Source organism: Cornus florida, unplaced genomic scaffold (assembly GCF_030987335.1).
Source record: "Cornus florida cultivar Cherokee Brave unplaced genomic scaffold, ASM3098733v1 CherokeeBrave_3.0.0_Hap2_Chr08, whole genome shotgun sequence".
Lineage (NCBI taxonomy): Eukaryota > Viridiplantae > Streptophyta > Magnoliopsida > Cornales > Cornaceae > Cornus > Cornus florida.
The window spans coordinates 40,443,369-40,455,341 of record NW_026775578.1 but is presented as its reverse complement, the minus strand read 5'-3'; the positions used below and the strand labels follow the sequence as shown (position 1 = coordinate 40,455,341).

Sequence of the window (11,973 nt, the reverse complement as noted above, 5' to 3'; positions counted from 1 at the left end):
GTCTGACGGTTGCAGAATGCCTGGTTCGGAGAGTCCTGATTGATCCAGGAAGTAGTGCGAATGTCATGCCTAGGGTGATGTTCGACCGACTAGAGATCGAACCTGAAAAACTCAAACCCACAGGAAATCTGTTACTTGGATTTGATGGGAAGCGAGTGGAACCCATTGGAATGGTAGAATTGACAGTACAAGCTGCTGAGCGAGTTTTGATTGAAAGTTTTATGGTCGGGGAAATTCATCCATCCTACAACCTCCGATGGACAGAGGATGGATTCACAGAGTTCAGGGCGTCCCGTCAACCTTGCATCAAGTGATGTGATGTTTGGGTCCGGATGGGACCAAGGTGATAGACATACACGGGGACCAAGTTGCGGCTAAAGAATGTTATTCAGTAACTTTGAAATCTGCTGGAAAAGGAAAAAATCCCATCCATTCTGCCAGTCCAAAATAGCAATTACAGAACCCTCCTCCCAGCAAGGATGGGGAGGAGGAGCCACCAGTTCTGACCACAGAACCCCTTCATGAAGTGAAGATTGACCATGAGAAACCAGACCGAACAACAATGGTGGGAACCAGACTCACTGAAGAAGAGAAACTCGAGTTGACTGATTTCTTGACTCGGAATGCGGATGTATTCGCATGGAGCCATTCAGATATGCCAGGGATAAATCCTGCTGTATCCTGTCATTCCCTCAATGTGGATCCGAATACAAAGCCAGTGAAGCAGAAGCAGAGAAGATTTGCTCCAGAACGAAATAAGATTATAGCTAAGGAGGTTGATCGGCTGTTTGAAGCCGGATTCTTCAGAGAAGTTCAGTACCCGGCCTGGCTCTCTAACGTTGTTGTAGTGCAGAAGAAGAATGGGAAATGGAAAGTGTGTATCGACTTCACTAATCTGAATAAAGCCTGCCCAAAGGATAGTTTCCCATTGCCCAAGATTGATCAAATAGTAGATGCCACCACAGGATATGAGCGGTTAACCTTCCTGGATGCTTATTCCGGTTATAATCAAATTCCCATGGATCCAATTGATGAAGAGAAAACCTCGTTTGTTACTAAACGAGGGACTTATTACTACAAAGTCATGCCGTTCGGATTAAAAAACGCTGGAGCTACTTATCAGAGGCTGATCAGCAAGATTTTTAAGGGCCAAATGGGAAGCACTGTCGAGGCTTGTATTGATGATATGGTGGTCAAGAGTAAGAAGAAGAGCGATCATTTAGCGCACCTGCAAGATGTGTTCGATGTGTTGTGCCAGCATGGGATGAAGCTTAATCCGGCCAAATGCTCATTCGGCGTAAGCTCCGGTCAATTTCTGGGACATGTGGTCAATCATAGAGGAATTGAGACCAGCCCAGCGCAGGCAGAAGCCTTGATCAGAAATGCAAAGCCAAAGACAATTAAGGAGGTGCAAGCACTCACAGGTCGGATAGCTGCACTGAGCCGATTTATTTCCAAGCTTTCGGACCGCTGTAAACCTTTCTTTAATACAATTCGAGGGCACGGAAGGCAAACCTGGGAGGATAAGCAACAATAGGCGCTAACCAGCCTGAAGGAGTACATGCGTAATCCTCCGGTTTTGTCTGCTCCAGAGCCGAATGAGAAACTCTTTCTGTATCTTGGGGTATCCAGTATAGCAACTAGTGCCGTTCTGATCCGTTGCAAAGAGGGCAAGCAGTTCCCGGTGTTTTATGTTAGCAAAACAATGTCTGAACCGGAAAGAAGGTACTCTAGGGCCGAACGAATGATCTTGTCACTGGTCAACGCAAAAAGGAAGCTTAGACATTACTTTGAATCTCATCCAATCGTTGTTTTAACAACTTTCCCTTTGAGAATAATCCTGCAAAAACCGGACCTATCGGGGAGAATGACCAAGTGGGCCATTGAATTGAGTTCATTTGATATTGCATACGAGCCCAGGACGGCAATCAAAGGTCAAGTGGTGGCGGATTTCCTACTTGAATGTGATGCTAAAGATGTGGTGGAGGATTATAGTTGTTCCTGGTGGAAGCTCTTTGTAGACAGCTCCTCGAATCAAATGGGGGCCGGGATTGGAATTCAATTGCGAACACCAAAAGGAACTACGCTGAGCCAAGCAATAAGACTAGAGTTCAACGCAACCAACAATGAAGCAGAATACGAGGCGTTGATAGCTGGGCTGAAGTTGGCTTAAGAACTGAAGATCAAGTATCTGATTGCTTATAGTGATTCACAACTAGTCATTCGACAAGTCAATGGGGACTATGGGGCCAAGGGTAAGACCATGGAAGCATACCGAACTGCGGTTCTGCGTGAGGCGAAAGGCTTTGATCAGATCAGGTTTATCTAATTGCCGAAAGAGTATAACGAAGATGCCGACCGCTTGGCTTGTAGTGCATCCAGTTCTGGAGATACTTTGGCTAGGGTCATCCCGGTCGACATACTGATCCAACCTTCCATTTTTGAAGAGCTGCCTAATCCGACCACTCAACATGTTAATGTTATACCATATGAGCCGAGCTGGATTGATCCAATCATGGCTTTCATACGTAATGATGCACTCCCCGAGCGTAAGGACGAGGCAAGAAAAATTAGGTCCAACGCGGCAAAGTATGCCATTGTGCGTGATCAGTTGTATAGACGCTCCTTCTCGGGTCCATATGTGAAGTGTGTTACCCCAGCAGAAGCTAGACAGATTATACGAACCATTCACGAGAGAGTATGCGAAAATCATTCAGGAGGAAGATCTTTAGCACACAAAGCAATAACACAGGGGTACTTCTAGCCAAACATGGCATGAGATGCAGAAGAATTCTTTAGAAGATGCGATAAATGCCAGAGGTTTGGGTCATTGATACATCAACCACCTGAAGACCTGCACGTAATGGCCACCCCATAGCCTTTCGCGTAGTAGGGGATGGACGTGGTTGGCCCTTTGCCGACTGCAAGATCGCAGAATAAGTACGTTCTGCTAGCAACTGATTACTTTACCAAATGGGTAGAAGCAAAGCCGTACCCTAGTGTCACCCAAACTCAAGTAAGACGCTTCATCTGGAATAATATTATCTATCGTTTTGGCGTACCAAGGTCAATCGTGATGGACAATGGAACCAACCTAGACAGTAAGCAAGTGAAAGAGCTGCTTGAAGAATATGGAATTAACCAGAAGTTAGCAGCAGTCAGTCATCCCCAGGCTAATGGTCAAGCCGAAATCACAAACAGGACAATATTTGCTTGTATTAAGAAAAAGCTGGAGAATGAAAAAGGCAAATGGTTAGATGAGCTTCCGAACATCTTGTGGGCTTACAGAACAACCCCAAGATGGCCAACTGGACGCCCATTCGCTATGGCATATGGAACCGAGGCGGTGATACCAGTGGAGCACTTGGTTCCAACTGTAAGGAGCTTGGTGTGAGATCAAGAGCAGAATGATAAAATGCTGAGGTTTAATCTTAATTTGCTGGAGGAAAAAAGGGATGCGGCTGCAGTGAGGCTTGCCTCTTATCAATAGACGCTTGTGAATAGCCATAACAAGAAGGTGACGCACAGGGATTTCGCTATTAGCGATCTGGTTCTGAAAAGGAAGGTGGAAATAGTCAAAAAGATGTTCTCCCCATGGGAAGGTCCATACAGAATAGCAGAGGTCATAAGGAAGGGGGCATACGTCCTAGAAACTATGACAGGAAGGGTGGTTAATAAGCCATGGAATGCTACGTCTCTAAAAAGGTACCACCAGTAAAAGTAGAGTTTAATTTCAAGCAATATGCATACTCTAAATTGCATGCTTGCAAGTGTACGAAATTTTCAAGCTTTATAAAAAGTCTCTTCTTTGTTAAAAATTTAATTGACACTCTTCCCATTCAGCAAAGTTAGTGGCAGCTGGCTAAAGCCGAACGCCAAACACTTGCTCAAAAATAAAGCCAAGTGGCAAGAGACGTTCAAGCCGAACGCCAGGCATTCAGCAAAGTTAGTGGCAGCTGGCTAAAGCCGAACGCCAAACACTTGCTCAAAAATAAAGCCAAGTGGCAAGAGACGTTCAAGCCAAGCGCCAGACATTCAGCAAAGTTAGTGGCAGCTGGCACTTAAAGCCGAACGCCAAACACTTGCTAAAAAATAAAGCCAAGTGGCAAGAGGCGTTCAAGCCGAGCGCCAGGCATTCAGCAAAGTTAGTGGCAGCTGGCTAAATCCGAACGCCAAACACTTGCTCAAAAATAAAGCCAAGTGGTAAGAGGCGTTCAAGCCGAGCGCCAGGCATTCAGCAAAGTTAGTGGTAGCCAGCTAAAGCCGAACGCCAAACACTTGCTCAAAAATAAAGCCAAGTGGCAAGAGGCGTTCAAGCCGAGCGCCAGGCATTCAGCAAAGTTAGTGGCAGCTGGCACTTAAAGCCGAACGCCAAACACTTGTTCAAAAATAAGTAAGAAAAGGACAGAATGGTGACAAAGCCGAACGTTAAGTACTTGTAAAAATACACTGCAAAGCTGAAAATAGAAAACTCGAAGGAGGGAAGTGGTGCTGAGCAAAAGCATTATCATTCATTACCAAAAAGGCCCCAAGGTACATAGCACGATACATGAAGATTTTTTTTTAAAAAAAAAAAAGAAAAAGAAAAAAAAAAAAACTGCTACTGGGTGTCAGTTTTGATGATCTTCTCCAGGCTGTAACCTGTCATTCTCGCCACCATCATCCTCTGGACCATTGAGGTCTTCTCCATTCTCATTTGCCCTATCATCCTTAGAAGGGGAGTCAAGATGAATCACTCTCTCGACAGGCATAGGTCTGTCAGCAGTAACTGAGGAGGAGGGCACAATGGTAGAAAGGGGAAGAATGTTCAGGGGATGAAAGAGTGGGATAATTCTTGAGGATGCGACCTCTATACACTCAATAAAAATATTCTCAGCCGGGTCGCAGGGTGGGTTTGATAATTATTTGTGGGGTGGATGTCTAGAGAAGCATATAATTCATCTGGACCAGCACAAGAGTTTGATTCACCTTCAGGGGGAGAACGGCCAATAAAACCGTCTCTGTACCCTTCAGCATACTGGATGGCACTGGTCCTAGTAAAGCGAGCAAAGAGAGCTTTCATACCCCCTTCAACTTTACCGATCATGTTCATCAAGGAAGACCGTTTGTTTAAGAGCTTTTCCTGAGAGTTCGCATGAGACAACCGTTCAGCAATGAATGAGCGCTGAAGGTCTCCCTTTTCAGCTTTGAGAAAGTCCCTTTCTGTCAGAGCCACACTCTTCTCAGTTTTCAAGATATCAACCTCATCATGAAGAGAATCCCGTTCGGTCCTCAGGGAATCCCGTTCAACTCTGAGGGAATCCCTCTCGTTTGCCAGACCGTCTCTCTTTGCCTTTAAGTCAGCAACTCCTTTCTCTGACTCGCTCAGCTTAGACTCTAGCTCAGCAACTTTAGCCTCAAGAAAATTCTCTGCTTCAACAGACCTTTTAAGGCCCACAGAGAGGGATTTAAGCTTTTTGTTCAGAGTTTCAATGGTTTTTTGAAAAGTGAACATCCCGAATAAAGTCTGCATGAAGAAAAAGAAATTCAGGTCAGACTAGCTACTAAGGAGTCATAACAGAAAAGAAACACATTTCAGTGAAAAGAAAAGTCACCTCCATAGCAGCGGTTGGGAACCGTTGGAACATCTCACCAAAGGATAGCTTGTTCTGGATTTCAAGGTCTTTGGGGGTCCAGAAACCCTTGTAGAAAGCAAAGGAGGTGAGGGGTTCCTTGTATATTGAGTCAGTGGGGCCAATGGTTGATCCATCTTCACGGCTGACCAAAGGTCGCCATGGAAGAACGGATGGAATCGGACTAGAGGTTCTGGCCGATTCACCTTCAGGAATGAAGAACTGGGCAGGGGGCAATGGTTCAGTAACCTTGAAGGAAGCCATCCTGATCCTTCGGGTCGGTAGGATATCACTCTAATCATGACCGCCCTCAGGCATTAGCCTTTTTCCTAAACTCTTTTCTGACAGACCAGCATTAGCTGGCCCTCCATTGTCTTCAGAATTCCCAGCATCCTGAGTGCTCTCTGAGGAAGTATCGGACGAGATGTTTGAAGGCATAATGACGGGAGCAGCAGGACGGATTTCAGCAGTATGGCCCACAATAGGGTTCTCAGCATGGGTGAGCTCAGAGGGCGCATCAGCAGAACGGTTTGAGACTTGAATCACAGCTGGAGCAATCGCAACTTGCTCTGGGGCAGAGATAGCAAGGAAAGACGATGTGGAAGCAGGTGTAGATGATGATGATGTGATAGTAGGAGCGTTAGAAGGGGTGGGAGCAGGACGCCTCCTCCTGCTGAACGATGGGATCTGAATGTTCTCTATTGTAGACCCTAAAAGAGAGATGTCAGAGAGATTATCAGATATAAGCAAATCAATAGCTGAAGGGACATTGTTCAACACACTTTCTTGTAAGGTGTCTAGCCTAGCCCTGTAGACGCTATAAACTAGTTCATCATGAGGGATTTAAAGGCATCTACAAAGAAAAGTGCAAAAACGGGGAAAACAACTTTCACAGTGGCATTCAGTAGGATGTGTTTTCAGCTTTTTGTAGCCAGAGACAGAACATGCTCCAAAGGAATAAAGGATAGAGAAGGATTGGCCGAGCGGAGTCTGCCAATTCCCACCAACCACGATTAAATTTCGTCTCTAACCTTTTTCAAATGAGCTCTTATCAGTGCAGATCGACCGTTTGTCAATAGGGAAGAAGTGATAGTACAAGTCATTTTGTGAAATCTTATTAATCTGATAACAGAGGAGAAGGTCAATAATGTCAAGATTGAGACCCCTATCACGATTCAAGAATAGGAGGACTGAAATTAACCTAAGAAAGTTTGGGTTAACTTGTAGGGGGCAGAGCCCCAATTTGTTGAAAGCATAACAAAAGAACGGGTGTAAGGGGAACCTAATGACGTTCAAGTGAACGGCGAAGAATAAAACTTCCCCAGGAAGAAGACCCTCACCAGATATCTAGTCTAAGTTTATTGGATAGACTCTAAGAGAAACGTCGCGAGGAATGTAATTCTTGGATCGAATGGCGTTCAGGTTGGGGGGAGCCATAGATAAGGGGAAGAGTCCTAAGCAGTAAAGACGTCTTTTAAGGAGAGATTTAAAAAAAAAAAAAAACTGACCTTGAAAGTTTGTGATGAACTCAGCAACGGCACACTAGCTAAAAATTGAAAAGGAAGGACTTGCCGGAGAAATTGAAAAGGATTGCCGGAATGTGCAGGAAAGCAGCAAATAGTAGAAGCGAGAGGTAAGAGGAAGGGTGAAGGTTGAAAGACCGGAACTTATAAAAAGGAAAAGTAAAGGCGACATGGAACTCAAAAGGTCAAGGCAAAAAGTGGCGCTGCAGATCTCGAAGCTTGGGTTTTTGTGCCAGCCGTTCGATTCCTCGTGTCATTGTTCCGAGTCGTCAGAACAAGATCGTGTCTTTTCAATAATCTCACCCTCATTAATGAGGAAAGAGATTATTGGGGGCAAATGAGGACACCAAAATGACCCGGGCTTGGTGTGATCCGCATTGCAGAGGACGGGTCGGGTGTGGACAAACGGGATGGAGTAAGTTCGCGCAGGATGGGCCCAGGTCCATAAAGTCATTACAGAAGCCCATGTTAAAATGAGGGAAGTTAAGTCCAGGCAAAGGGGAGCAGATAAGGCCCAAGCCAGAGGAGGTTGTAACCGTCTATAAATAAGGGAAATCGAGAGGGAAAAGGGGTTAGAAAGTATTGGGAGTGAAGAAATTCTCTCTCTGTAAAAGGGGAAAATTCTTTGTACTTTCAATAGTGATAGGGAGCAATTGCATACGACGGCTCTCACAATATATCTCAACCTAACGCAGATCCAGTTCAAGTCTTAGTTAATTATGAGTCCATCGATAATTACCAACTATGAACTATTTATAATTACTATTTATGTTCATGTATTGATTGCCATCACATATAAATAAAAATCTCTTGTAATCAAGTGGACATTATGAATTCCATAATGAATCGAAATATAATGCATTGAATTCACCAATTATATAAAGTATAAATATTTCAGATATGTTAGAAACATATGTCACTTCAATCCAAATAGGAATTCGCTATGTCAAGGCATACAAATCCCAACAGGAGCTGCTATCCTATTTTTCTGAAAGATCGGCATACCCAAAGTCCTTCCATGTCTTTGGTCTTAAATATAAATAACTAGGAAATAACAATAATTAAAAAACATATGATATCGATCCTAGTTATAATGTGTGATACCCCTCGGATCCGAGACACGGGTTGATCAGGTCCAGGCCCAAACCCGAGGGAATATCAAACAATTAATATTTTATAATGAACACGGAATACAAAATAAATTAAGAAATGAAATTAAAGCTGGAAGGAACTAAAAATAGAATCCGCAAAATATTATAATTATTAAAATCCATCAAACCCAAACTCCAAAACTCCATCAGTTTACAACTTGGGAATCCATCTCTAGTGGACCCCTATTAAACATCCAAACAGAAGATAGAACAACTGTAATAAACGTCCAGAAATAAAACTATAGAGAGAGCCCTACATCGTCGGAAGAGTGAATAGAGACCTCTGCTCAGCACAAACACGTCTAAGCCTGGAAATGTCGTGTACCTGAAAACATAGAAATGGGTCAGGCCCACGCGCAAGTTCTATACTACTACAATCCAAACAGAGGCCCGATACGCATGTACATCCTAAACAATTCAACAATAGCTGATAGTCCGTAAATATATATATAGTCACACTAAAGGACTCTCACTGGACTACAGGCCGGTCTCAACCTGAATAGAGGTAACATGCTAAAACGCACACGAAGTGGGCATATGTACCTATACCTAAACAGGGTACACCTCCAACCATCGTAGCCAGCTACACATCCCGATGCATATACGCTCCCTAGCCATCGGTCCTGAGGCTCAAGCTCATACCGAGGCACCATAACAGTACATATATAAAATCCATCCAAAATCCCTGGTATTGCCGCTCAACAAGTAGTTGCCATGACAATACAAATCCACGGGACTTAACTTTTAGTTAATCCCATCCTTATTCCAAGTAGGTGGGTAATGGTATTGTTTTAGAAACCAAACCCATCCTTAGTATGCCACCGTCCCATACCGGTGCCTACTTTCCAATCCTCCAGTAGTCAATAATACCAATAAATCAAGTATATATCAACTAAATTCCAACATCCAACATTCAATGTTAGCAGTGATAAAATAAGCATTGATAAACAGGGTCACAACAACAACATATACATGCCCAATTTAAGTTGTTCCCTTTAGTCTGATATAAAGACAGAATTAATTAAAACTTCCATTTAACACCTTACAAATGACATACAGATATGTAGGGTATGTATCACAAAATCCTAACCTCCACAGTTGATATTAACTGTGATAATGTAAGCATCAAAACAATATTCACAGTATGTATGTAGACATGCTCAAATTATAGTGTTCCACAAAACCGATCTAGTGTTAAACTCAAATCCTCCTAGTATTTAAGTTCCAATAGTTGCTATTACAGAAGTTAAGATAGCTATCATCTAGACCCATCCTTTCAATAATTTATACTAGCAGTGGTAAGGAAAAATGTGAACCACAGAACCACAATGCATCCACAAACATGCTTAGTCTAGGTTGAACAAGCATACAACACTACTGTAACTACCAGTTTCATAGCAAAACAGATATCATTTTAGTTTGGTTAAATCTTCATTAATCCTGAAATCATTTAAGAGTGCAAAGAGTATGAAGCCTAAAGGAAAGAGTAAGGATAGAATCTTGCCTCAGAAACTTTTGTTCAAAGTTTCAACGTCGTCTTCTTAAAAAATCCCGGCGAGTTCCAAAACCCGGTTACTGTTCATGGGTACGAAACACTATTCCCGAACTCAAAATCTGATCTCCACCGTTCAGATTGTGTAGCACTGAGTCATGAACCTATCCTCCAAATTTCAGCTCGATCGGACCACGGACGAAGCAGGATCGGATGTTTGATGAAATCTGGGCAGAATGGAAAAAAAAAAAACCTGTGCGACTTCTAAAACCCGGTTACTGTTCACGGGTACAAAACACTATTCCCGAACTTAAAATCTGATCTCCACCGTTCAGATTGTGCGTCACTGAGTTGTGAACCTCTCCTCCAAAATTCAGCTCGATCGGACCACGGACGAAGCAGAATCGGATGTTTGATGAAATCTGGGCAGAATGGAAAAAACCTGTGCGACCCAGTTACTGTTCACGAGTACGAATCACTGTTCCCAAGGTCAAACTCTGATCTGCACCGTTCAGATTGTGCGTCACTGAGTTGTGAACCTCTCTTCCAAAATTCAGCTCGATCGGACCACGGACAAAGCAGGATCGGAGCTTTGATCAAACCTTGGCAGAATGTGAAAAACTGCGTTTTTCCTTCTCCACTTCCACAAAACGTGTGCTTTGTTTAAAAAAACCCTACACAGACGTCTACCTTATACTTATAGAGTTTTCCTAAACCCTAGGTTCATTTAAGTCCAACTCACAATCCTAACCGGCCCATCCAATTAACGTAGAAACCTACGACGGCTATAATATAAAACCCTAATTTATACTGTAATTAAAACCCTAGATAGATGTATTTACCTAATTACCCTATTCACCATTAAATACTTAACAAATAATCTAATTGAACAAAATAATAATTAATAAACCCAATTAAACCAAATAAGACACACATAGAATAATTAAACCAATTACACTTAAACCATTTATGCCAATTAAATAATTAAAACATTAACAAGTAATTCCAATCAAATAACTAAAAATAAATATCATTTAAATAAATTAAATCACCACAAAAGAAAACAATTAAGCACCTAATAAAAAAAAATAATGATACATAATCAAATAAAATGCACTTAAATAATAAATTAAATACCATTAAATATCAGGAATATCCTTTTTAAAATTAGGGGTATTACATAATGTAAAGACCATAAATTACATAACAACTCCATCCAGAGAAGTTCATTATTTGCTAATATACACATCTACATTTGGGGACTGAGTTACAAAATGTACCGGGTATCGTGAGCCTGATGCTAACTCGACCTAGAGGGGACGCATGGATTTTGTCAATCTCAACTCGGTAAGTTGGTTAGCGTAGGTGGGGATTGGGGTCGGTTCAAGACCAAGCTTTGAAATGGTTACACATTTCATTGCATTTGCATACATTGTGTGTAAGTTGTATTTATGTCATTGATTGGATTGAAACGTGGTTTAGATTCCTTAAAATCCCCAATACATTATCTCGACTATCTTTTATTTCCCTTATGTGATATGTGGCTGAAAGGAGTCTAAAGTTGACGCCTTAAGCAACTTCTACCGAGCCTCTCTGCTCACCCCTTCCTTTAATATTTTTCAGGTCATGACTAAAACATGGTTGATGACGGACCTTCACAAGCGTGGTTGATGACATTAGAATCATCTTTTATAAACTTTTGTAACTGATGTTATATTGGTAAAGTTTTGGGCATAAACACGTATATTTTTGTAATCCTTTTTATATGAATGTAAATTTATTGTTTTGGTAATGTAATCTAACGACTTGTGATTATTTTGAGCATGCATGATGATGGTCGTCTTTAAAGGATTTTTTTTCAAGAATGATTATTAATTGGTTGACAAAGGAATTTCAAATTAAAAAGGGAGACGTTTTCATTAAATGATCCATGTTTTCATGAATGTGACGTTTTCCTCACCGTATACAAGTTTTAGAACCGGTTTAAAATCATTTTTAATGTCACAAATGAGCCAAAAAGGGATGCTGTAATACCCTGATATTTTAAAGGATTTATAGGATTTATTAATTGGAATTAATTACTTTTATTTTATTTTTAAATGATTTAGTTGATTTAATTTGAATTAATTTTGTTTATTTTAATTTTTAATTGATTTGTTTTATTGAGTGCTTAGATTAATTGTTTTATTTTATTT

At 41.7% G+C, this 11,973-nt stretch overlaps 1 protein-coding gene across 1 annotated transcript; it reads left to right on the top strand.

Annotated features, from left to right (window-relative positions):
* Nucleotides 1–1,561: 1,561 nt before the first annotated feature.
* Nucleotides 1,562–2,764, top strand: LOC132270106 (uncharacterized). The gene is made up of 3 exons (XM_059771311.1): nt 1,562–2,163; nt 2,206–2,319; nt 2,404–2,764. The coding sequence occupies exons 1-3, from the start codon at nt 1,562–1,564 to the stop codon at nt 2,762–2,764; spliced, it is 1,077 nt and encodes a 358-aa protein (XP_059627294.1).
* Nucleotides 2,765–11,973: the final 9,209 nt, after the last annotated feature.

Excerpts from the sequence above, each read along its gene's own strand:
- LOC132270106 (XM_059771311.1), top strand. The coding sequence starts at position 1,562 with ATGCGTAATCCTCCGGTTTTGTCTGCTCCAGAGCCGAATGAGAAACTC. Across the intron at positions 2,164-2,205 it reads GCGTTGATAGCTGGGCTGAA|TGATTCACAACTAGTCATTC; the intron begins GTTGGCTTAAGA and ends GATTGCTTATAG. Across the intron at positions 2,320-2,403 it reads AAAGGCTTTGATCAGATCAG|GGTCATCCCGGTCGACATAC; the intron begins GTTTATCTAATT and ends TACTTTGGCTAG.